Source organism: Pogona vitticeps, chromosome 6 (assembly GCF_051106095.1).
Source record: "Pogona vitticeps strain Pit_001003342236 chromosome 6, PviZW2.1, whole genome shotgun sequence".
Lineage (NCBI taxonomy): Eukaryota > Metazoa > Chordata > Lepidosauria > Squamata > Agamidae > Pogona > Pogona vitticeps.
In genome coordinates this window covers 57,100,779-57,128,149 of record NC_135788.1, presented here as the reverse complement: position 1 = coordinate 57,128,149, position 27,371 = coordinate 57,100,779, and the positions used below count along the sequence as shown (strand labels likewise).

Sequence of the window (27,371 nt, the reverse complement as noted above, 5' to 3'; positions counted from 1 at the left end):
TCAAGCCCTACTATAGAGAAGAGAACCGGGTTCTGTTTGTCATGAAGGAAACAGACAATGGGAAACATAACCAACCCTATTGGGAAGGTAGAGGGAAAGAAAAATATAACCCTGAAGATGGCAGAGTTAGTCCTGTACTTTTCCCTGAGCAACACAATGAATTGAGAGCCTTGCAAGGGAGATACCGGCAGGTTTCTTTCAGCAAGCCAGGGTTGTCCCAGGGAAGGGTGCACAAAAGTGATACTGGAGGTGCACCCCCACCAGCTGTTACTTCTTGTAGTGCTACTGACCTAACACGCAAGAAGAGTGCAGATTGTTTCCAGTGGACCAGCGGCTGCAAGGAGGTGTTTGTGGAGCTGTCGGGGACGGTGATGACCAGTCTGGTCATGGGAGCTCCAGATTTCCAGCGCGAGCCGTGCTGAGCCAGAAGGACAACGACAGAGGACATTATCCTGTGGCGTACCTGTGCGGGAATCTACAGGCAGGCAAATATCAGCTTTCGAGTGGTGAGGGAGAGTGTCTTGCAATTCTTCATTCTCTTTGCAAGCTTGGACCTTATGTGTGGGGAGGACATTTTGTCCTGTGTACTGACCATTCCCCATTATTATGGTTAAGGACTATAAAGACCAACGACAGTAAGCAGATGAGATGGGCTTTGCTTCTACAGGACTTTGATTTCGAGGTTTGAGTGATTAAAGGGACTCAGAATTGTGCTGCAGATGCCCTCTCCAGAAGACCAGACGACTGAAGAAGGAAAATGGACTCTTAAAATGGTTGAAATATTTAAAAGGTTGTTGTAAAGGTACCTACTGATATATGTTATTTGTTGTATATGCAAATGAAAGTGAATGTAAGTATAATTTTCATGTTATAGTCTAATATTAAGTGTATGCATGAATGATCGTAGAAAAGGTTAATGAATGTATGAGTATGACTTGACTTGCAGGTGAGATGTTTAATGTTTATGAAAATGTTTATTAAATGTAATATTGTTATTAGGTTAAATGTATTATTGTATTGCTCCTCGTTGTTTATAGAGGAAAGCACTTTAGCTTTCCCCCATAAAACAACTTGTTAAGGGGGGAGGTTTTGTGGCGTTCAGCTCTGCTCTCACCTGTCCATCATAGCTGGGCAGGGGAACCTCAGCCAATGAGAGGACGGAGGGTGGTGCAGAGGTGGGAGGAGCTGGGTTATATAAGGTGTGTGTGATGTGGGAGATCAGATTGAGAGATGAGTGATTAGAGAGATTGATAAAGAGTGAGAAAGAGCCTGTCAGTGAGGGAAAAGTCTGTGTGAGCTAGTGTCTGAGAAACAGTGATTGACTAATTGATTTAATACCAGTGATTTATCCTTTTTATTTTTGTGTAATCAATAAATATTTTTATTTGTTTGAAAGAAACACTTGTCCTTTTGATTTTAAGGATAGGTTGGTGGCAGCAGTTTTGGTGAAAGGTAGTGAGCACTCTTAGAGGCCTGGATGGGTAAAGGCTTGAGAGTGGCCTGCTACACCTAGTAACAGTGGTTCACACACTAATAACCTCAAAAATATATGGTAATGCTCTCTATGTAGGGCTGTCCTTGAAAACAGTACAGAAACTTCACCACGTCCAAATATGGCAGCCACACTAATTTCTGGGATTAGTAATTTCGATCATATAACCCTTGCTTTGGCTCACCTTCATTGGCTCCTTGTCCATTTCTGTACTCAATTTAAGGTGCTGCTTATTATCTGTAAAGCTGTTAATGGCCTAGAACCACAATACTTGTTGGAACAGCTTTTTCAGGAAACACCTACCCATTTTACCCACCCTCTCAATAGAAGTATCTAAAAGTGGCCACTCTGAGAGATGCCGAAATGGTGACACCAAGGAATTGGGCCTTCTCAGTGTTGGCCCCCAATCTGTGGAATAAGTTTCCAATTGAGGTACACCAGGCTCCTTCTCTCCTGACATTTGGAAAATTAGTGAAGAAAGCTATACAAAGCTATTTTCAGTAACTTATCCCCAGATGCAGTTAATATTAATTTGTCCTTTCTTTTCATCTGCCATCTTTTTTTAAAAAAATACATCTAGATATGTATTGAGACTAGGGTTCTGAGTCTTTAATTTTTAAACTGCCCAGAGTAGTGTGTCCACTAGAGGTGTGATATATAAATCAAATAAATAAACAAAATAATCAAGTGAATGTTTCTTTGCTTGGTATGAGCTTGAGTCTCAGAAACTCTAATTGGGGTACATTGCTTCTAAAGCACAAAATAAGAACATTCCTAAAAGAACAAAGTCTTTGATAATTTTTTAAGTGTGCAAACTTCTAAAAGGGTGGTTTCCTTGTGTTTGTGTTTCTCCAGTTGGACCACTATCCTCCAGTAAGCTACACTTTGCCAGGACCATCAAATCTTCAGTTCAACTCTCTGAAATCACTTTTTCTAGGAAAAGTAATAGGTAAGAATCTATTTTAGTATTTTGTTGTAAACTGTACTCAATAGATTAATCAAGTAAAACCAGGATCCAACTGGGCATTATATTTTACACCTCCTCATTGTGTAAACCACTTCACTCTCTGCTGCATAAGCGTAACAATGGGACTTTTGTTTGTTCAGTCGTTTAGTCATGTCCGACTCTTCGTGACCCCATGGACCAGAGCACGCCAGGCCCTCCTATCTTCCACCGCCTCCCGGAGTTGTGTCAAATTCATGTTGGTTGCTTCGATGACACTGTCCAACCATCTCATCCTCGGTCGTCCCCTTCTCCTCTTGCCTTCACACTTTCCCAACATCAAAGTCTTTTCCAAGGAGTCTTCTCTTCTCATGAGATGGCCAAAGTACTGGAGCCTCAGCTTCAGGATCTGTCCTTCCAATGAGCACTCGGGGTTGATTTCCTTTAGAATTGATAGGTTTGTTCTCTTTGCAGTCCAGGGAACTCTCAAGAGTCTCCTCCAGCACCACAATTCAATGGCATCAGTTCTTCGGCGGTCAGCTTTCTTTATGGTCCAGCTCTCACTTGCATACAACACTACAGGAAAAACCATAGCTTTGACTATTCGGACTTTTGTTGGCAAGGTGATGTCTCTGCTTTTTAAGATGCTGTCAAGGTTTGTCATTGCTTTCCTCCCAAGAAGCAGGCGTCTTTTAATTTCGTGGCTGCTGTCTCCATCTGCAGTGATCATGGAGCCCAAGAAAGTAAAATCTGTCATTGCCTCCATATCTTCCCCTTCTATTTCCCAGGAGGTGATGGGACCAGTGGCCATGATCTTAGTTTTTTTGATGTTGAGTTTCAGACCGTTTTTTGCACTCTCCTCTTTCACCCTCATTACAAGGTTCTTTAGTTCCTCCTCACTTTCCGCCATCAAAGTGGTATCATCTGCATATCGGAGGTTGTTGATATTTCTTCCGGCAATCTTAATTCCAGCTTGGGATTCCTCCAGTCCAGCCTTTCGCATGATGTATTCTGCATATAAGTTAAATAAGCAGGGTGACAATATACAGCCTTGTCGTACTCCTTTCCCAATTTTGAACCAATCCGTTGTTCCATATCCAGTTCTAACTGTTGCTTCCTGTCCCACATATAGGTTTCTCCGGAGATGGATAAGGTGGTCAGGCACGCCCATTTCTTTCAGGACTTGCCATAGTTTGCTGTGGTCCACACAGTCAAAAGCTTTTGCATAGTCAATGAAGCAGAAGTAGATGTTTTTCTGGAACTCTCTGGCTTTCTCCATAATCCAGTGCATGTTGGCAATTTGGTCTCAAGTTCCTCTGCCCCTTCGGAATCCTTCTTGTACTTCTGGGAGTTCTCGGTCCACATACTGCTGAAGCCTACCTTGTATGATTTTGAGCATAACCTTGCTGGCGTGTGAGATGAGTGCAATTGTCCGGTAGTTGGAGCATTCTTTGGCACTGCCCTTCTTTGGTATTGGGATGTAGACTGATCTTTTCCAGTCCTCTGGCCACTGTTGAGTTTTCCAGACTTGTTGGCATATTGAATGTAGCACCTTAACAGCATCATCCTTTAAGATTTTAAATTGTTCAACTGGAATGCCATCACCTCCACTGGCCTTGTTGTTAGCCAGGCTTTCTAAGGCCCACTTGACCTCACAATGGGACGGGGCAACATTAACTTGTGGATTCAGCCCCTTGAAACTCAGAATGCTCACCTGAGTATATTTCCCCCTTTGTAAAGAAACTATGTCCACACTTCTTTCTCAGAAAATAAGGAAGTTTGTGTTTATTAGAAAAATAGACTTGAAGTGGGAAAGATGATGAAAGTCCCAATGTTGGCCAACTACACAGTAGATGTCAGCAAACATGGTTCCCACAAGGACCTTAGCCTTCATCTTGCCTTTCTGTTTTGCAGCCCACAATCCACATAGCTAGCCATATGAAGCTTTATGCTCCATCACAGCTAAATAGGATCCTGGCCTAAAGTTTTAGTTGATTAGCTGAAGGGGTGCAATCTATGGTTACATTTACTTTCTCCCTTATCTATGAACAGAAGTGCTACACAGTTGAGATTGTAATTATATGAACCTATTATTTTTTCTTGTTGGCTAAAAGGAAATTGACTGACAACAATTAGGACAAGATATTAGGTTTACATGGGATTAAATGGTAAACTGTCCTTTGAGCCTCTTTAAGATTCTGCTGTTCAAGTGTAGATTGATTAAGTTCAGGAAGGAAAAAGGTGCTGTTGTGACTGTAAACTGTAAAATATATCAACAGGAGGTATCTGAATGCATATGAAAGGGCCACACCAGGTAATTTCGTACAGTACAACATCCAGATTCTGATATAAAACTAGGTACTAGGTGGGCTAATTAGAAGCTTTACATTTCCTGAAACAATGGAATCATTGCTATATGTTCAGAGGCTAACAATGGCTATGGCTCTAAAATCACACTGGGATTATGAAATGTATAGTTCGTTTTCTGAAAGGAACAGCAATAACTTAAGGTCAATATATATGCAGACTCTACGTGTGTGTACTGTATGTGTGTTTTATATGCAGGTACATTTACTCTTCAATTGTTCTTGCACAGAACACTAATGTTGTTTTCACAACAGCACAGAGTGTGTGTGTGTTCTGGCATGACTTGTGACAGAAATATCTATAGTTAACTACATTTGATTATCACAATTGCTTATTCTTGTCCCACAACCGCAGCCATACAAAGTATAGAACTGCTACTTCCTATGCTATTCTGTCTTTTAAAAAATTCAAAATACAAAGCATGCATCTTACTAGGAAAAGCAACTGGCTTTTGTGCAGCCAGCTGTTACAGGGACTAATAAATAAGGTGGGTGGAAGAGAATATTATGCATTGTTTAGTAATGAATTCTGTGCTTGTGGCAGTCTAAATTTGAAGCAGAATCATAAACCACAAAACAATTAACAGCTTTTTATAATCATATGACTCATACTGAAATAATAGAATTGTCATCGAAGTTACCGACATGAATTTGACCCAACTCCGGGAGGCAGTAGAAGACAGGAGAGCCTGGCGTGCTCTGATCCATGTGATAACAAACAGTCAGACACAACTAAATGACTAAACAACAAAAATTATTTATTGAAAACACTTATTGACAGCCCTACATTGCATGATCTCAGGGCAGGTTACAAAGCCATATAAAACAATTTTAAGACATAAAACTTCTCCCCTCTCCTTTCTGTTGAGCTTTGTGTAGTTGCAGAGCAAAAAGTGGGGCAGTTATAGACTTAGAATTATGAGCAATTATAAGAGGATATCACTTCCGGTTCTATCCATGGGAGACTAATGATTTATTGTTCTCAGTGCCTCTGAAAGATTTTATTAAAAAGTACCCTTGTTCCTAGAATTTTGCAACTGATTGGCAAGACCTTCATTTGTTTGATAAGCTTATGTTTGACGCTGTGCAGTGGCTGGAGCAGGAGTATCAGATTTATGGATTTTACAGCTGTTAAACTTCTTAGAGTGGAACTGTAATTTTGTGCCACTATCAGATGAAAAGAAGGACACTGCAGAAGAAATGCTGAACTGAAATGAAAACTCCCCTCCAAGTGTTCCGTTTTGTTTTGTTTAAGCTCCTTTGAATTGTTTGAAAATAATAATATGGTAAGAAGCTAATGCAATTAGCGGACTACAGTGAATATAAATAAAGTTCTTATGCCCATGGAGAGTGATTCAGATATGAGATAGATTAGAATGAAAACGTTACATACTGGACTGAGTTTGTATTGCAAGGATTTCAAAGACACATGATGCTGTAGTGTCCTGATATCTGTTGGGAGGCAAAATCTGCCAAGTATGGCCCTTCCAAGAAATTCCTGGCTTGTGTGGTTGATAATTTTCTCCTACAAAAAGTAGAGAAAGAAACTAGAGGACTAGCTATCCTTGGCTTGGTTCTGACCAATAGAGATAATTTGGTGGATGAAGTAGCAATAAGGAGAACGCTAGGCAAGAGTAACCATGTTCTTCTAGAATTCGTGATTTCAAAGGAAACCAAAGCAGAGTGTAGCCACACATATATGCTGCATTTTTATAAAGCCAATTTTAATAAACTCAGAACCAGGATATATAAGGTCTCATGGCAGAACAATAAAATAAGTCCAAGAAGGGTGGAACTTCCTTTAAAAAGAAATTCTAAAGGAACAACTGCAAAGAATTCCAAAAAGAAAAAAATGCTGGGAGATAGCAAAAAATACCAAAAGCCCAGATACAACCTATCAACAGGTTTCGGTTCTGGAAGGGTGCGGCAGCAGCATTCTCTCCCTCGCATTCCTACTCTTTTGTTTTTATTCAACCCTTTTAACTTTTATATATATATATAGTTTTTTTTTTTTAAACTACGTTTTACTCCCTCTAAATAGCTTCTAAATAGCTCTTGAAGAAGCTTTTGAAGCCAAGCATTTAGGGAGCCAAAACAACCTTTGGAACTTCCTGCTGTTTTTATCAACACAACAAGAAAAGAAGGAGAAGAAACAGCTGAACTGCTGACCTACCACTCTGAACTGTGATACTCCTATCTATCCTCTCTTGAGTCAACAGAAGAATTTATCTTCAGGCAGAGGCAGGGCTGGGGCCATCGCCTTCTCCTTTGAGATAAAAGGCCACCAGGGAAGGCAAGCGAGGCGGAGATGCAGGTTCCTCATTCTTACTAGAGCAAGTGAGAAGGCCAGAAATTTACAATTTGCATTCTGGTGATCTCCCAAGCCCTTAGAAGCTAGTGAAAACGTATTTGCCTTTATAACTTTGGGTGAAAGCCATACATCCTCACGGCCTCACTACTAAGCAAATATTCACAATCAAGCAGCAACTCCACAGTGCAAGAACATCACGTGCAGTAAGCAAATGGAATTTTCTGCTCTGCCTTCCCCTCACTTTTTAAAAGCATTGCTGAAAAGTCTAAAGCTGACTAAGACTAAGACAATTTGCTTTATTTCTGGATGAATGGGGATGAATGGGGCCTAAGGCAGACACTTGACTGTGGAATCTTCAAGAACTCCAAAGTAACTGAGGACCCGCCTGTTTTGTGCTTGTAGCTGCACACTTGCCTCTGGGTTTAAGTCATGCAGCCACAGGATAATCAAACTAAAAGACCTGTGCCTGAGAGCTAAACCCATTCTCCAATTTTTAAACCTGCTCCAGCAAGCTGCTAGAAGATTGAAGAAGCCAGACCTTCTGACTGGACTATCTCACCAGAGGACACACGATATTAGTACGATATTAGTACATTCTACAATATATGCTTGCTATTATATAAATTTGAATTTTTCTGCTCCTAGAACTGCTAGTATTGTTAAGTCAAACCAATTTTGGAGAACTTCTTTTATTACTGGTAGGGTAGGATGTCTCCAGACATCCTGGAGAGTGAAGTCAAGTGAGCCTTAGAAAGCCTGGCTAACAACAAGGCCAGTGGAGGTGATGACATTCCAGTTGAACTACAGTGGTGCCTCACATAGCGAGGTTAATCCGTTCTGGATTAACCCTCGCTATGTGAAAACATAGCTAAACGGAACATAAAAACCCACTGGAACGCATTAAACGCCGTTTAATGCGTTCCAATGGGCCCTAAACTTACCGTTCAGCGAAGTTTCCTCCATAGCGGCAGCCATTTTCACGCCCTCGGTAAGTGAGGGGGGGGCGTGAAAACGCTGTGCGCGGCCATTTCGGGCATCCGGCGGCCATTTTTGAACCTCTGAACAGTTGATCCGCGGGCATCGCAAAGCGAAGATCAGTAAGCGAAACACTTACCGATCGTCGCTATGCGAGTTTTGCCCATTGGAACGATCGGTATGCCTCCGCATTAGCGATCCTGAAAAGGGGATTGCTATGCGGATTCGTCGTTGTACGGTGCGCTCATTAAGCAAGGCACCACTGTATTTAAAATCTTAAAAGATGATGCTGTTAAGGTGCTACATTCAATATGCCAGCAAGTTTGGAAAACTCAACAGTGGCCAGAGGACTGGAAAAGATCAGTCTACATCCCAATCCCTAAGAAGGGCAGTGCCAAAGAATGCTCCAACTACCATGCAATTGCACTCATTTCACACGCTAGCAAGGTTATGCTCAAAATCCTACAAGGTAGGCTTCAGCAGTATGTGGACCGAGAACTCCTAGAAGTACAAGCTGGATTCCGAAGGGGCAGAGGAACTAGAGACCAAATGCAAACATGTGCTGGATTATAGAGAAAGCCAGAGAGTTCCAGAAAAACATCTGCTTCTGCTTCATTGACTATGCAAAAGCTTTTGACTGTGTGGACCACAGCAAACTATGGCAAATCCTTAAAGAAATGGGAGTGCCTGACCACCTTGTCTATCTCCTGAGAAACCTATATGTGGGACAGGAAGCAACAGTTAGAAGTGGATATGGAACAAGTGATTGGTTTAAAATTGGGAAAGGAGTACGACAAGGCTGTATATTGTCACCCTGCTTATTTAACTTATATGCAGAATACATCATGCGAAAGGCTGGACTGGAGGAATCCCAAACTGGAATTAAGATTGCCGGAAGAAATATCAACAACCTCCGATATGCAGATGATACCACTCTGATGGCAGAAAGTGAGGAGGAATTAAAGAACCTTGTAATGAGGGTGAAAGAGGAGAGTGCAAAAAACGGTCTGAAACTCAACATCAAAAAAAACTAAGATCATGGCCACTGGTCCCATCACCTCCTGGAAAACTGAATGGGAAGACATGGAGGCAGTGACAGATTTTACCTTCTTGGGCTCCATGATCACTGCAGATGGAGACAGCAGCCACGAAATTAAAAGACGCCTGCTTCTTGGGAGGAAAGCAATGACAAACCTCAACAACATCTTAAAAAGCTGAGACATCACCTTGCCAACAAAAGTCCAAATAGTCAAAGCTATGGTTTTTCCTGTCGTGATGTATGGAAGTGAGAGCTGGACCATAAAGAAAGCAGACCACCGAAGAATTGATGCCTTTGAATTGTGGTGCTGGAGGAGGCTCTTGAGAGTCCCCTGGACTGCAAGGAGAACAAACTTATCAATTCTAAAGGAAATCAACCCTGATTGCTCACTGGAAGGACAGATCCTGAAGCTGAGGCTCCAGTACTTTGGCCATCTCATGAGAAAAGAAGACTCCTTGGAAAAGACCTTGATGTTAGGAAAGTGTGACGGCAAGAGAAGGGGACGACCGAGGATGAGATGGCTGGACAGTGTCTGCGAAGCAACCAACATGAATTTGACCCAACTCCGGGAAGCAGTGGAAGACAGGAGGGCCTGGCGTGCTCTAGTCCATGGGGTCACAAAGAGTCGGACACGACTAAACAACTAAACGAACGAACGAATGAATATTTATATGCTTACTACTAGTAATATACATTTTTACTATATGTATATATCTTATGGTCTAGTACAGTAATAAACTGCTCTTGTTGGATAATGGTTTTTACTAGACAGGGTTATAAAGAACATGGGGTTTCTCCAATACATGGAAACATATTAGCAGAGAGGAAAGGGACACAAAAGAAAATTTCTTTTCCCCCAAAGAGGAGGGCACTAAAAATACCAATGAAATTACAACAATATCATAACCAGCCCCCGATCTAGACTAGTCAGTTGAGTACCGATGTCCAATAATAGAAACAAATAAGGAAGATTATGCTCCTGACCTGGCGACAGAGTTAACAGTTGCAGAAAACACTTTGGACTCCAGCAGAGTGGAAAAGAAGGGGGGAAAGGTGGTAGATGATCTTATGTTAAAACAAATAGATGAATTGGTACGAGGATACATCCAAACAGAAAAAGAGCCCTTTCCAAAGCCAGTTAAGGCAAGAGGAAAGTCTGACACTACTACACTATTCCAGTGGGTAAAAGACATTCTAGAGGAGATGAAGTTAATTAAAATATTCCTCTACGAATCTTATGAGCTATTAACTACTCCAGACCAGGGCAAAGTGCGGCCCACAGGCCACATACGGCCCGAGAGCCACTCCTGTCTGGCCCGCCGGTCATCGCTCCAGTCCAGCCCGCCCGTCACTGCTGAGTGAACTGGAGCTGTGGCTCTGGTCACCCAGCACGGCAGTAAGCAAAACACACAAGATCTGACACTGGGATCTCACAGGTTTTGACTGTTACTCTTGTGTTTTAAACATTTTATTAGTTTTCCGGTCTATCTACATTGTTTTGTACTTATCAGACATCATGTTACATATTTTGCTTACAATTATTTGTTTTTTACATCTCAGTGTTTTCCTGGTTGTCCCCCCCCCCAATTCTAAACATCTTTCAAGCATTCAAACCATTCACATACAGATTTTAGTACACAATATGACCACTATCATAATATTACTCTCATATTATATAAAATTCTTCTAATAATTCTTCTATTAACAGTCTTCTAGTAACATTTTTATTAAAGGTGGTTCCAGATCCATAACGCAGCTTTATATCTAATTTAGTTTACCTAAAATAAAAAATCACCATATTACATCTTTACTCTAATTAGGCCTCCCTTATTTCAATTTAATTCTCCTTTTTAATATACAGAATATACCCTTTTACAAATCCAAATGGTGAATATAAACCTGTTTTCAATATTAAGGGGCCCTTCCTTGTTTTCCCTTTTTTTCATCTTTCTAGGTAATTCCCTCTCTAATTTCTTTCTCATTTAATATTACTGTGTTTTCAAGTTTTCTGTCATCCCTCATGTCCTCTGAAGCCATTTTATAGGTCTGATCTATGCCCACCAACTCTCTATGCACCCAGTCCATCCTCAGTGAGTCCTCCAGGCATCTTCTGGTTAATTTTGCTGTCTTTTTCCCCTTGTCCCTCCCTGGCACTTCTCCCTGATCCAAGACCAGTGCCTCTCGTGGAACAATTTCCTCAAGCTGCTGTTTTAATTGGGATGCCTCATCTGAGATATTCCCATCTCCTTCCTTGCCGCTCCCTGCTGCCTGCAGACCACAATCCATCTGATGTTGATTAGCTAATTTTGCTTCTTCATAGTGAGATTTCACGGTGTCCAATATTCTTTCAAGTGCAAGTTTTATTCCGTTCCAGAATTCTCCTTGTTGTGCCATTGCAATATTGTATCCACGGCTGATGGCCTTAAAAGTCCACTTTAGGGTTAATTTCCCAGCCAAGCTCAGAGGAAGTCAAAAGGAAATAACAGCCAAGTAGTCAAGGTCACAGCTCCTGGGCTCCATGCCAAGAGATTCCAAATAGTCAAAATAAAATTCAGATTATCAAATATAGGTTGCAGGAAAATTTCTCAAGCTTCACAGCATCAAACTGTAATATTCTCAAAGTATATTTTAAAGTTATTTACTTTCCATCAGCTATCCCTCTCACCAGATCTTCTGCCGCTTTTTAGTTTCTGAGGGACAGCATTTCTTTTTCCATATACTGTATAGGAATTTTTCAGGGGTATAAGCAATTAGTTATAGAAGTCTCACCCGATGGTAAACAGCGATGTCAAAAGGCTGGTTCTTGCTTCTTTGGCCAGCTGCCAGCAACTTGCAAGCAAGCCGAAGCTGCTTGTTTCTGCCCGTTCGCTGATTTGGGAGTTTCCTGGATCGAACGGGGTGGCCGCCGCCCCCCCCCCCGTGATCAACAGGCTTTCCCCCAGTTCACCACCCCTTCAGGGTGGTTCCGACACCCTACGGTGTCCCGAACAAGGTCAGGATTCAGCCCAGGGGACAGAGCTCTGTCCTCCTGCTGCTGTCTCGTCGCGACGTCAAGCCGGAAGTCCTGGTTTTGACTGTTACTCTTGAGCTGCAGGCTGCAGAGCCTGCGGCTCAAAAGGATGGAAGTGATCCTTGTGCAGGCAATGTGATGACACATCACGTTGCCTGCACGGGGTAGAAGACAGTCAGAGAGGAAGGCCATGGGGGAGTGGAGGACAGGTGAATTAGCTCAGTGTCGAGGGTTTTTTTCCCCTCCCTGCGATGAACAAATTACAACGCTCACATACGTAGTTAAATTCCAAAAAAAATTAGGGAGTTAACTATGTCGGCCTTGTAGCTCATTCACCGCAGGGCCTCACTCAATGGGAGCATGTTATTACCCACAAATTGGGGGCCTATTACTACCCACCCCTGAACACAGTTCAGATTTTTCATGTGGCCCCCTATAGAAATTAATTGCCCACCCCTGAACTACTCTAACCAAACTAAGTTAAAAAGGTACCTAAGAACAACAAACTCATTGACCAAGATATTTCATTGTTACAGGATGGTTCTGCCAAAGAGGGTAAAAATTCCAAACAGGAAACCAAGCATAGGGCACAAGAAGGATCTCTGTAGGGATGTACAAGTAAAAAAGATTAAAATTACCAAAAAATAAGACCACATCATCATTAATTTAAAAGCCCAAGAATATTAAGAACGTAAATAAATCACGAAAACCATCCCCAAAAAATGAACTACCATAGCATGTTTACTTCTGCACTATTAAAGAGCAGGCCAGGTAGGTGAGGCTTGTCAGCCATGGAAGGCAGCCCATCTAGGAGAAGGAAAACTCTGATTTCAAACCCCTACTGAGGCGCCCCCATCATCATCCATGCCTGGAGAAAACAAGCAGGGTAGGTGGGACTCGTCAGCCCTGGAAGGCAGCCCATCTAGGAGAAGGAAAACTCTGACTTCAGACCTCCACTGCCTTGTGACTATATCCACCCATGGAAAAGGCTTCAGGAGTTAACCTTGAGGAAAAATCCAGAGCCGGAGTCCTGAAGGCAGTTCGTGTCATTCTGTCAACTCCTGCAACATCGCTGGAACCAGTTGTATTGGCTCTTGCCTTTCCATTGGACCATTTCAGCAACGTGGAGAGGGGGATCTGCTGCTTGGGTAACAGCCTATCCATATTACTTCACCCAGGCTTCATGCTCTGAAGAGGACACTCCTCAATTCATAGCATGTTACCATAGTCTCTCGAGACTGAAGGATGCCTATGTGATAACCTGTTTAAACATCTTGAGATCAACTCAAATAAAGAGGAAAAATCTTCCAGACTTAAAAAGTTAGGTGCTTGACAAATGAACATCACTCAGCGATCACCTCTGCAATACAGGGTATTAGTGAGGATGGTATTGATGAAGTGGGAAATGACCCCTGGATTGATATTCTAAAGAGCAATATAGAGAAGAACACTCAATCGATAGTCCAGCCGACAAAGCCTGAGAACAATGCAACATGGAAGCTGAGACTAATGACTCACACTTTAGCTTTCTGTGGATACCCAAAACCAAAAGGGATACTTATATAGAATGAGTGCAGATGGAATCTGGTAAATATCTTAGAACCCATAATCCCTGAATTAGCCTCCACATCTCAAATTCTAAATGTGGAATATTTGTTCCACAATTATATCCACACACGGGAAATTGTAAAATTTAAGAATAGTATAATAACCAATAGGATCTATGGCAGAAGAAAGGAACGAGCCATGAGAGGTATAACAGTCGTTAGGTACTTCAAAAATTTAGCATACCCACTATCCCTGCTAAGTGAGTATGCAAGGGAGACAGAAAGGGAGAATCCAGTCTATGTCCAGGAGAAGCACACTGAGGAAGATCTTATTCAAATTTCAGAAGACAATTCAATTGATGGGAAAATGATTATGGTTATCCTACAGAAAAATGCAAGGATGATAGCCATACAACAAAAAAGATCATTCCAGGTCTTGCTTGGCCAGAAGAGGAGGCAGAGACTCATCTTATCGCCTCCTTTAGCAGACTGCCAATTTGTGAGCAGATGTCTTTCGTATACCAACTGGAATGTCTGGTTGCAACTTTGAGGAATTTGGGACAACCCCCAAATACCAACAAAGACCCAGCAAACCATCAATTGCCCGTATTTGGCTCCCCAGTAGTGACACAGACTACAGATAGAGTCAAACCCACTCTGGAGCCCATGATAACAATAAACAAAAGGACACTCAATTCTAACTTGACAGTGCCTGTGAACCATCCTGAGCTGTGCTTGATAGCCGAGGCACCCCTAGATGAAGCCCAGAGAAACTTAGCTGATATTACTAAGATAAATTGACAAACCCTGCAGCATAATGATACCATAGCTAGAATCTGTTCCACACAACCTGAAAGCTATCCATGGAATAAAGGGGAGGTATTGAATGCAACACATGATAACACTCAGAGTTATCTCATGGAACATAGCAGGGTGGACCTTGAAGCAAAATGATCCCAACTTTCTGGAACATCTGAGGGCTCATGATATAATTTTGATTCAGGAAACATAGTTCACCAAACAAATCAAGCTAAATGGATATGCTGTATATGATATGCCTGCTGAGACCACCAAAAGGAAAGGTAGACCTAAAGCAGGTTTAGCAATATTTATATCTACTGCTCTCCAGGCATCTGTCAACTGGCTCCCCACTTGTGGAAAAATAGCAATGGCCGGGCATATAGTCTTCGGGCCTTAGACCCTTGTTTTGGGCAATGTTTATAACCCTCCCTTCTCATCTCAGAAAAGCACAAAACAAGCTTGGGAAGACCTGGAAAATTATATAATAGGACTAGAATGCAAACTCCCTAGAGCCCAGTTATTTATAATGGGGGACTTTAATGTAAGATTAGGCTCAAATAACAGCACACTCTTTTCTTCTAGTTTATGGGGGGGGGGCAGTTGACAATGATAGCTATGATAGAATGTCCAAAGATACTAAGATGAATTATGGTGCCATCTGTATGATCCAAATGGTGACTCGCCTTGGTCTTATAATATTAAACGTGAACCCTTACTATGACAAATGCCCTGAATTCACCTATGTATCAGGACATGGAAGCAGTGCTTTGGATTTTGTGCTAATCTCCCTAACCTCCAAATAACTGCTTCCACAAGCCTCATTAAAGATAAGCAGCCCCAAGTGGTTTGACAGGGAATGTTATGTAGTTAAAAAACAACTGAGAGAGGTACATAACAACTATAGAAAGGAAAAGTTAAATGTATTACCCACAGAATATTATGATATAAAAAAGAAATATAAACAATTAATAGCACGTAGCAATTCAAAGGGGATGGAATGCATTAATAGAATGCACTTTAAATAAAAAATGTCAACTCATCTGGGCTCTTGTCACTGATGCACTGAGCTCATCCTCAAACCAGCTCAGTTGTAACATCCTAGCAGATATCTAGGAACAGCACTTCTCTACTCTATTTGGGGACATTAAAGAGAACTCAACAGATTTCTCTCCAACTATAAATTTAAATGACACTCCTCCATGGAGGCTGGACTGAAACACAGTGACTGAAACAAAAACCCTGATTAGAAGTATGAAATCAGGCAGGGCCCTGAGAACAGATGCCATTCTCCCTGAAATGCTAAAGGCTAACATGGATTGGTGGGCACCTTGGTTGGCAAATTTGTTTACCCATATCAATAACTCAGGTAAATTTCTCATCGCTTGGTCCAAAGCCATAATAATACTTATCTTTAAGAAAGGAGAAAGAGGAGACCCAACTAACTACAGACCAATCAGTCTACTCTCTGTGCTGGGTAAATTATACTCTAATCATTTAAATCAAAGGCTACTTACTTGGATAGAGGAGGAAAATATCTTGGGGAAGGAACAGGCAGGATTTAGAAAGGGTAGATCAGCAACTGACCACTGTATGATTTTGAGCCATCTTGCGGAGAAATATTAGTCCTCGCATGGAAATGGGCTCTATACTGCATTCATAGACTTAAAATCAGCCTTTGATTCTATCCCAAGAGATATTCTATGGTCAAAATTATACAAAACCTCTATAGATAAGAGACTCCTATATCTTATTAAATGTCTTTATCAGGGCACCACACTACATGTTAGATGTGGCACAGAAGGAAACCTGACAAAACATATTCAGGCTAATAAAGGGTTCGACAGGGCTGTATATTAACCCCCACATCATTTAACCTGTATTTAAATGATCTGCTTGGATGGTGTCTTGGAAGAGACTTCCATCCTCCTAGATTGGCAGAGACCAAATGCCCCCCTACTGCTTTATGCAGATGATGCAGTTCTTCTGTCCCTATCGAAAATAGGACTTACATTCCACCATAAACTTTCCTGGGCTAACCATAGACAGTCATAATCCAAGCAGCCCAGAACATGCAGAAAGCTATCTTGTGTTTTTTCTTTACTAAGAGGGGACAATTTATACCAGCTGTTATCCAAGTTTTTAAGATTCTGCCCCAACTGTTATATGGTATACCAACTTGGATCCTAGGATTTCACACAAGTATAGTGTTCTTTCATTTTTTTAAGATCCATTTTGGGAATGCCAGGATGCATCCCTGCAGCTGCCTTACGATTAGAGACTGGTTTAACATCACTAGAATGCAGTGCTTGGCTCTTTGCTTTTAGATATTGGAACAAGGAAATACATGCTGATCCCCTCCATGGGATATCTTAACCTTCTACAGAAGGTTGTCCATAACAGCTCATGGCTTAAAGCTTTTCCACCCAAACTGCATCACTTAGAGCTCTTTTTAGACTTTCTTTATGCCCAGGAATCCAAGGCAGCCAAATCTTAGAAAAGCGAATCAGTATTCTATTTCAATGGCTCGCAAAACATGCTCCATCTTGCACCTTGGCCTGAATTATAATTTCTCCCAAAGTGCTAGGTATTTAGAGAATTTGATTATCCCAAAATATAGGCATGTCTTCTCAAGAGCCCGATTTAACTGTCTCCAATCCGCAATTTTAGATGGGCGATATTCTGGCACCGCTTATGAAAAAAGATTGTGCCCTTGTAAGGATAGAGAAATTGAAACTTTGATGCACGTCCTTTTTGAGTGTAATTTTTACAGAAATGAATGTATCAAATTCCTCAAGCCCATAATGAATGTCTTCCCAGGTAGGACTCTGATTTGGCATACAAAATATTTATTAAGTGACACAAACAAGATAATTACCGAATCAGTGGCCAAATTCCTTCTTTCTGCCCAAAGAATATGAAAAAAAATCTTGACCTCTACCTAACCCTGTCATAAAAAGACCAATTTATGGGTAATCTATTTTATTAATTTTTACTGTTTTAGCTTTCTTGAAATGTTTTAATTGCTTCAATTTATTTTTAATATTACATGTATGTATTTTAATGGGTCGGAGACAGTAAAATAAAGATGATTGATTGTATATAATATTAATATACAATGTATGGGTAATCTGTCTTATTACTTTATACTGTTTTTTTAAATTTTATTATAACACAAACATACAAGACAAACAAAAACATATATGCGGGGAGGTAATTTCCATATATCCATCTAGTACATAATTCTGACTACATAAAAAATATTACCCTACTAACATATTTAGACCATATTAAGATCAAAAAGTGACTTCCTAACTCTCTCTCTCTCTCTCTATATATATATATATATATACATGGGGCCCGACACATGAGAAGGGCCACACCTTGGACCTGTTTTTCACAATGGGACTGGAAGGTGGTGGTTTGGATGTGGAGGGGCTGGTCGTGACCCCATTGTCATGGTCAGACCACTTCCTGGTCAAGTTTAGTCTATTAGCTTCTTCTTCCCTCTGCAAGGGTGGGGGATCTATTAAGATGATCCGCCCCCAGAGACTAATGGATCTGGATGGTTTCCTGAATGCTCTGGGGGATTATCCGTCTGATATGGTCGGAATAGGGAGATGACCCGGGCGGTTGACACGATTGTGCCTAAGCGCCCTCTCCCTACTCGCCGAGCCCAGACAGCTCCTTGGTATACTTCTGAACTGCGGGCGATGAAGCGAGAGAGGAGACGGCTGGAGTGCAGGTGGAGGAGGTTCCGCTAGGAGTCTGATCGAACACGACTTAGAGCCCATTATAGGGCCTATTTTGTGGCAATACAGCTGGTGAAATGGCAATATTTCTCCAGCCGTTTTGCTTCCTCAGAATGTCGTCCAGCAGAGCTGTTTAGAGTGGTCCAGGATCTTCTTCAATCGGGAAATCCAGTGGAGGTCCCGGACTGCTCATCAGCTCACTATGATGAGTTTGCTATTCATTTTGAGGAAAAAATCGCTCAGATTCGCAGTGGGCTGGACTCCACTGTTACTGCAAAATTGGAAGATGTGTCCAGTGTGCCGTGCTTAGGTCAAACATTAATGGATGAGTTTCAATTGTTGAGACCCGAGGATATGGACAGGGTGCTTGGATCTGTCCGTTCTACCACCACTCCACTCAACCCTTGCTCATCTTGGCTAATTGGAAGATCTGCCAGGGGGTTTCGCACTTGAGTCCAGGAGTCCGTGAACACCTCTTTGAGAGAGGGAGTGGTCCCTACTGCCTTGAAAGAGGCGGTAATTTGACCACTCCTTAAAAAGCCTAACCTGGACCCAAGGCTGGTGGTCAACTACTGACCAGTGGCGAACCTCCCTTATTTGGGCAAAGTGTTGGAGCGGGTTGTGGCCAGGCAACTCCAGGCACTGCTGGATGAAACGGATTTTCTGGATCCATTTCAATCAGGTTTCAGGCCGGGTTTTGGTACAGAGACTGCCTTGGTCGCCCTGTACGATGACCTTTGCTGGGAGAGAGACAGGGGGAGTATGACCCTGTTGATACTCCTGGACCTCTCAGCGGTTTTCGACACCATCGACCATGGTGTCCTTCTGGATAGGCTGGCTGAGTTTGGAGTTTGGGGCACTGTTTTACGGTGGTTCCACTCCTTCCTAGGAAGCTGGGCTGAGGGCGAAGGCCAGGTCTGTTTGCATGGATGCCTTGCTGAGTTTTTTTTTCCCTGTGCTTTCTTTTTGTCTCCTGAGCACATGGCCTGGGGGTGGGGCTTAGGGGTGGGACTTCCTCCTTTAAAAGAGTGTGTTCCAGGACCCTGGACCCTTTTACCTAGGAAGCTGGGCTGAGGGCGAAGGCCAGGTCTGTTTGCATGGATGCCTTGCTGAGTTTTTTTTCCCCTGTGCTTTCTTTTTGTCTCCTTTAGAAATAAGCAAGTGGGTGGGATTGAGGAAGGGGAGGAAGGGGCTGGAAAGAGAGGAAGAGTGGAGTACAGTTTCTGTGTGTTACCCCAAAGTGGGTGTGGAGTTTCTGTGTAATCCTTATGCAAGGCTGGGCAACACTCCCCCTAGTTGCAGGGTCTGGAAGTTTAAACCAGTGGTTCTTAACCTTTGTTACTCGGATGCTTTTGAACTGCAACTCCCAGAAACCCCAGTCAGGACAGCTGGTGGTGAAGGCTTCTGGGAGTTGCAGTCCAAAACTCCTGAGTAACCCAAGGTTAAGAACCAGTGGTTTAAACCACAGTGTACTGATAAAATAGAGATTGGAAACTGGAGCAAAGGAGAAGTAAATCTGAAAACCTATTTCAGTTTGAAGCAGTAAAGTGTTCAGTGTCTTGGAAAGGCTCTAATGCAAAACACATTGGAATATACATTGGATTTCTCCAAGTTACTATATGTTGTGAAATGTATGGATGGAACTTCCATGTTTTCTGGACTGCAGCATCCAAACATCTGCTGGAATTGCCTCAGTCAAAATTCACTACTAGAGATGGGGGCGAATATAAAAACGGATCAGGTTTTCTGAAGAATATAGCCAATTCGCCATATATTCAGCGCCCCGTATTTGTAAAATTAAAAATCATAATGAATATGGCTTGATGAATATTTCCTTGGCTTTATTTGTTGATCTGTTCATATTTGTCTATATTCATTACCCCTTTTGGGTGCCTCTCTGAGCTTGCTGGCACCAATTCGAGGCTCTGGCCAATCAGGACAGAGATCCTGGATTGGCATGTCTAGCAGCCAATAGCGCTGCTGAAAGGTGTATCTACTTTTACAGATGCTTCATATAAGCTTTTCCCATCTGGCCGTTCCCCACTTCTATTCGTGCTCTCCAGACTGAGAACAGTTGCTGCTCGCTGGCTTGCTGGTGCTCTTGCGGAAGCAAAGCAAAGACTTATATTTTTCTTTTTTATCATCAGTCATCATCAACTTTACTGGGAATTTGGGAAGGGATTTCAGGTAGCTTAGGCTACTTCTTCAGAAGAGCTTCATTTTATTTCAAATTCAAATCAATCAAACCTTTTTTTTCCTGGAAGTTTGTTTGTATATCATCAGGTGGTGGTGGGAACTGTCGTCATGTGACTGTGGAGTCTCTTTTCCTTTATATTCAGTTTTCAAATGTTTATTTTAGGAGAATCATTGTTTCCTTTCCCCAAATTGGTTGTGTGTGTGTGTATGCGTGTTTAGGTGGCAGGATTATTCAGTTTTCAAAAGTTCATATTAGAAGGCTTGTGTTTCTCAGGCACAGTGGGTGGGGTGGAATTTGGTGTGTGGCTGGATCCATCATTCCTTTTTCTTCTAAAACTTGTGTGTGTGTGTGTGTGTGTGTGTGTGTGTGTGTGTGTGTGTGTGTGTGTGTGTCTGTCTGTCTGTCTGTCTGACTGACTGACTGACTGACTGACTGACTGACTGACTTAGCAGGCAGGGCTTTTCTTTTTGGACTTTTTTGGCTTCTCTGCCACAGTGGGTCGGGGGGGGATTTTTCCTAATTACATTATACTGAGGGGGGCTTTGTTTAGGCAGGTAGGTCACATTTTAGTAAAAGACTTACACCACCAGCATTCTAAAAATTTACACACACACACACACACTGACCCTCTATTAGTTTCCTTCCTCAATTTCCATTGCTTTATTTGTTTAGTTGGTTTGCTAGGCAGGCAGTAGAAAATGAAGGGATTTCTTCAGGAGCAATCCAAGGTGAAGAAGGCTGTGAATCTATGCAGGCTAGGTAGCAGCACCGACATCATGACCACTATGTGCACAACCACGTCTACGATAACCAGTGCCACTGTCCCTCCTCCGGTGGCCTTGCAGGCAGGCATGGAAGCACAGCTTCCAGAGGTGCCTAAAGAACTGCTGCTCCTCTCCCTAGAGGAATCTGAGGAGTTACTGCTTTCCGAAGATCCCCAGTACAATTTGGAACCAGGAACAGCAGGACAGGCTTCACAGCGCCACCCACCCCTGTCCCCAGAGTCATCTGTTCCCTCCTCCCAGATCAGCAGCACCCATGGGACACAGAGTTCTTCCCAGGCCAGCAGTCAGGGGCAGTCAGTGGATGTTCATTTGGGCAAACATGGCAAGGGGCCATGTGGGATCATTTCACAGTGCTCAGCAATGACCCACGGCTGGCACACTGCAATACTTGCTTTGTGGTGGTCCAGAGGGAATCAGACCCCAGGCATCTGTCCTCCACCACCTTCCGCCAACATCTGGAGAGGCACCAACCAAGACTCCTGTCCAGGAAAGGCACTTCATCCATGCCATCTGGGGGAGGAAAAAGATCAGCTCCAGGGGAGGCAGGAGGAGGCGCCTCCTTTCAAAAGGGCAGCCACAGGGGTTTCTGGGGCTGGGAGCATGAGACAAGCCACACTCCACAAAGTGGCACCCTCAGCTGGCGGTCAAAGGGCAAAGCCCAGCAGGTAGCCACTCGTCTCTTTGCCGAGACAATTGCCCTGCTCAGACTTCCACTGTCCATTGTGGAATCCCAAGTCTTCCACCATTTGCTGCATTTTTTGTCCCTGGTACAACCTCCCCTCATGGAGAACTCTCAGTTCTAGGATGCTGCCCTCACTTTATGACTCTGTAAGGGAGGTGGTCCGTGACCATCTTTCACGGCTACAGGGATGCAAGGTGCACTTCACAGTGGACCCGTGGAGGGGAGGTCAGCAGGGCTGCCTCTCGCTCACAGCCCACTGGTAGCAGCCAGAGGACTTGAGTAATGGCAGGGCATTGGTGACAAGGCTGCAAGGGGAGGCCCCTGCCCTGCCCCCAGGCTACAGGTATGTTCTGCTGCAGGTGTGGCACATGGAAACTCAGGCGATGGGGAGGAATATCACCAATGAGTTCCTGTCTGGGCTGCAGGATTGGGCACCAGAGGGGGAGGAGACCCATGCCCACATGGTCACAGATGCTGGGCGGAACATGTTGATGGCATTGAACTCCGTGGGCTTTGAGGGCATCATATGCATGGTGCACAAACTACACCTTCTGGTGTGTGATGCCCTTGGCCTGCCCGAGTGGGAGGCTGGCACCCAGGAGATGCGGGCACTCCTGAAGCAATGCCACCAACTGGTGGACCACTTCTCCTGTAGCCTGAAAGCTGCCCGCTGGCTGTGTCAGAGGCAGGAGGAGTTGGGTCAGGAGACCCACATTCTCCTGACAGACCTTCCTACCAGGTGGAACTCCCCTTACACCATGGTGTCCCACCTGGTGGAGCAGAAGGCCATTTTGGAGGACATCATGTCCTCCATGCCCATTCTGCCTGGGGGAAGAGAGGTGGGCATCAGTGCCATGGATTGGCTGGCCCTCTCCCAGATGGTGGAGGTGTTCAAGCCCTTCCTGGAAACCACGGATATCTTGTGTGGTTATGTGGCAAGCCTGGGGTTGATCATCCCCCGATTCATGCCCTCAATTGGTCCCTGGAGACTGCTGTGGCACCAGGATACTCCCTCCTTCCACGGACCAGGGCTTTGGTGAAGAGGTTGCAGGCAGGCGTGCAGAAGTGATTCATTCCTGTCTACAGCTCCTGAAAAAAAAAGACGTGCCTACTTGACTGCCGGCCTGTAAACCTGCCCCTCAGTCAGAAGTCCAGCTGCCGATTCCAGTTGCGTCCTTGGGCCAAGTTCCAACCAAGTCCTGCCTGCCTGCCTGCTGGTTCAAGTCAGACCAGCAGGCCAAGTATTGTTGAACTTCTGCCTGCCTGCCTGCCTGCCTGCCTGCCTGCCTGCCTGCCTGCCTGCCTGCCTGCCTGCCTGCCTGCCTGCCTGCCTGCCTGCCTGCCTGCCTGCTGGATCAAGTCAGCCAAGCCGTCCGAGTTTGTTCCACCTCCTGCCTGCTCGCTGGGTCAAGTCAGCCCAGTGGGCCAAGTTTGTTCCACATATGATGATGGGGTGATGCGCAGACAGGCTTTGGGTGGGGCAGAGCCCAGCGGGCCCTCCTGGCACAGGTTAAGCCTAATCAGACACCATGCCTGCCCTCAGACATCCCATCAAGCCCAGCATCCCCCAGAGCCAGTCCCAGCACCCCCAAACAAGCTAAGAGGGCCATCCAACCTCTTGTTACACCCAGACTGAGCAGTGAGAAAAATGAATAAATAAATAGTTGCTTTGGTACAACTATAGCTGGCACACCCAAAGCCAGGCTCTGCCCCACCCAAGCCTGTCTCTGCATCACCCGAACGTGCCAAGAGGGCCAGCCTGTCTAAGCCCCCCAAAACCTCCAATGGCTATCTTTGTCATTTCTGGCTGGTCTCAGCCCCACCAAGCCTGTCCAGACGTCACCCCATCGCCCCATCACACGGCTTCAGATTGCAGAGCTGATCTGGATTTTCAACCCGTGCCAAGAGGGCCGGCCTGTCTAAGCCCCCAAAAACCTCCAAGGACTATCTTTGTGTCATTTCTGGCCTGTCTCAGCCCCACCAAGCTTATCCAGGTGTCACCCTGTTGCATGGATTTGAAGTTGATGCTCCAAAGTACTTCCGACCTTGCGAAGAGGGCCAGGCTCTGCCCACCCTATTCTCTTGCTGTTGCTGATGCTTCTTTGACAACTTCAGTTGCCTCCTGGGGACAAAGTAACTTTGCAGGCAAATGCAATGTTGCTGAAGAAGAGTCTGCTCCTGTCTTTTGCCTCACTGCCTTGATGGGGCCAGAAGGCCTGCTTTCCAGCTGCCAGCTTCCTCAGTGCCCGATGGAGCAACACACTATTCTTTCAGTGCCTCCTACAATTCCTGTCTCAAGGGCCTTCCAAATAGGGTCTGCTGGGTGAAGTTGTCTTATCGGGCCATGTTTGTTCCATCCTGCCTCCCTGCTTGCTTATGCAAATGGCTACATGCGGGCATCCCATGCCAACACAGTGCTCCAAAGACCACTTCATTCCAACTTCCTAGGCTTTTCTACTGCGTGAGTAGGTAGGCAGGACCTGGGACAAGCTGGATCTTCTACTCAAGCCCAGCGGCCCCATGCTCCTGCTGGAGACGATCCCCAAGAGGTGAGCTCTGCTCCACCAAATGTGTGGGTGGGGCATCCAAGCCCCAAGCAGGCCAGTCTGATCTCCTCCCAAAGCCTGTCTGAGTGTCGCCATGCCAACACAGTGCTCCAAAGTCTGCTCGAGAAGCCCAGCGGCCCCACAGATTAAAGACCTTTAGTAGCCCCGTGGACCTTGTTCTCTTGTTGATTTCATGAGAGCCAGGCTCGGGGCATCCAAGCTCCAACCAGGCCGGTCTCTGACCCACCCAAAGCCTGTCCGGGCATCCCCGGGCTCTACCAGCCTTATTAATCTGCTATTGTTGTTGCTAGTACCGCTGTTGCCTCCTTGAAATTAAGTTTCCCACTTAACTTCACAGCCTCAGCCCCCCCCCCCGAAGCTATCCAGGCATTCCTGTGCCAACATATGTCAACCCTGAAAACAACTACCAACCCTTTTCTCCATTAAAAAACAAAGCAAAATGAACTACATCTCCATGACCATCTTTTACAAATAGTCATGCATGCCAAAAGTTCCGGGCCCTGCCCCACCCAAATCTGTCTGGGCGTTCTTGTGGCAAAAGAGGTGGGCTCTGCCCCACCCAAAGCTGTCCCCGTGCCAACATTGACAACAACAACAGCAGCACCTACAACAAACCCAGTGGCTCAGCAGCAGTTTAACTTAGTAGGTAGGCAGAAGCAGGAACAAGCAACAAGAGCTCACGTCACCCCATTGCATGGATTCAATCTGCTGATCTTCTGCTCAAGAAGCCCAGGGGCCCGGTGGATTAACTGCCGTTAGTAGCACCTTGCAGTCAGACCCTATTCTCCTCCTGTTGCTGCTGCTTTGACAACCTCAGTTGTTTCCTGGAGACAAACTTAAGTAACTTTGCAGGCAAATGTGATGTTGCAGAAGAAGAAGTTCAGAGTCTCCTTCCTTTTGCCTCAGTGCACTGATGGGGCCAAAAAGCCTGCTTTACGGCTGCGAACTTCCTCAGTGCCTGATGGAGCAAAAAATGTTGCCGGCCATTTGAACAATTTCCTAATCCTGCAGCTCCTCCCACTTGGGCTACATTCCAAAAGGCCTGCCTGCTCTGCCCCACTCAAATCTGTCTAGGCATTCCTGTATCAAGAGAGCCGGGCTCTGCCCCACCAAAAGAGTTGACGGGGCATCCAAGTGCCAACCAGGCCTGTCTCAGCCCCACCCAAGCCTGTCCGGGCATCCAAGCGCCAACCAGGCCAGTCTCTGAGCCACTCAAGCCTGTCTGGGCATCCAAGCACCAACGAGGCCTGTCTCAGCCACACCCAAGCCTGTCTGGGCATCCAAGCACCAACCAGGCCTGTCTCAGCCACACCCAAGCCTGTCCGGGCATCCAAGCGCCAACCAGGCCTGTCTCAGCCACACCCAAGCCTGTCCAGGCATCCAAGCACCAACCAGGCCTGTCTCAGCCCCACCCAAGCCTGTCCGGGCATCCAAGCACCAACCAGGCCAGTCTCTGAGCCACTCAAGCCTGTCCAGGCATCCAAGCACCAACCCTGCCTGTCACTACAACACCCAAACCTTTCTGGGAGTCGCTGTGCCAACATGGTGCTCCAAAGTCCACTCAGGCTTCACTCCAAATTCTTGGCCGAGTGTTCATTCCAGCTTCCTAGGCTTTTCTACTGCCTCAGTAGGTAGGCAGACTGTTCCACCTAGAAAATCAGTGGCTTGCTGCTGCCAACTACCTCAGTGCCCAATGGGGCCAAAAAGCCTGCTTTCCGACTGCCAACAGTGCCCAATGGGGCAAGACAGTAAAGTGCTGCCCCATCAGCCAAGACAGTGCCCGATGGGGCACCACTTTACTGCTCCTATGTGCCTCTGTGCCGATGGGGCAAGACATGCCACTTTACTGCTGCTATGTGCCTCAGTGCCCGATGGGGCACCACACACCACATTGCTGCTACCAACTACCTCAGTGCCTGATGGGGTAAGACACACCACTTTACTGCTGCCACGTGCCTCAGTGTCCGATGGGGCAGCACATGCCACTTTGCTGCTGCCAACTGCCTCAGTGCCCAATGGGGCAAGACATGGTACTTTGCTGCTGCCAACTACCTCAGAGCCAATGCAACCAAAAAAGCCTGCTTTCCTGCTGCCTTTTCCCTCAGTGACCAATAGGGCAAAAAAAGCCTGTTTTCCTGCTGCCAACTTCCTCAGTGCTGATGGAGCCAAAAAGCCTGCTGTGCTGTCAAATACTTCCTTGCCTCCAATCCTCCTGAGGGCAAACTCTACTTCACTGGCAAATGTTGTGCTGAGCTGAAGACAAACTGAATGCCTCATGCATGCCAAAGGGACTTCTCATTCTTCTGGGGCCAAATATAACTCCCTCAATGCCATGGGCTTCTGTGCCATGTTGTAAACTCTCCTGGGGGAACCCAATCTGTGGGTGAATAACTTGGAGTTCCGATATCCAATCTTCACCAATGTTGGCAGGAAAAGACATAGGAAGCTCCATTGTGATTCTGGATTCTTTAAGTACCTGGGGGGGGAGCTTTCCTGGGATGGTCCTCTTTGTGACTATATAACTCAGGGGTCCATGATCCAATGTTCACCAATCTTTCAGAAGTTGTAGGAAAGCGTCTGAGGAAGCTTCCCAGCAAATTTGGTGTCTGTAGGTACTTGGCGGCCAGTATTACAGCCAATTAAAACACAGAGGAATTGACAAATTGATACATCAAATATTCGTATATTTGTATTTGTTGATCCGTTAGCCTTGACGAATCATGAATCAAAACAAATTGCCATTTTTTATTTGTCCCCCCTCTCTATTCACTACTCACCCAAGTAGCTTCTTCAGTCTCCTACCAACTTTCCTCAGACTAATGAAGCTACTTGGATGAGTAGCGAAAAGTTTCAGCCTAATAAGATAAACTGTTATCTGGAAGTTGCCATGACTCAACTTCCAGATAA

At 44.8% G+C, this 27,371-nt stretch overlaps 1 protein-coding gene across 3 annotated transcripts in view; it reads left to right on the top strand.

Moving 5' to 3' along the window:
- Positions 1–27,371, top strand: part of CNTNAP2 (contactin associated protein 2) — a 2,051,986-nt gene that overhangs the window by 1,947,952 nt on the left and 76,663 nt on the right. For all 3 annotated transcript variants that reach the window (XM_073002555.2, XM_078377431.1, XM_078377432.1), the window contains one exon: positions 2,348–2,441. In XM_073002555.2, coding sequence (XP_072858656.2) covers positions 2,348–2,441 — 94 coding nt within the window. The remainder of the gene's footprint in view (positions 1–2,347; positions 2,442–27,371) is intronic.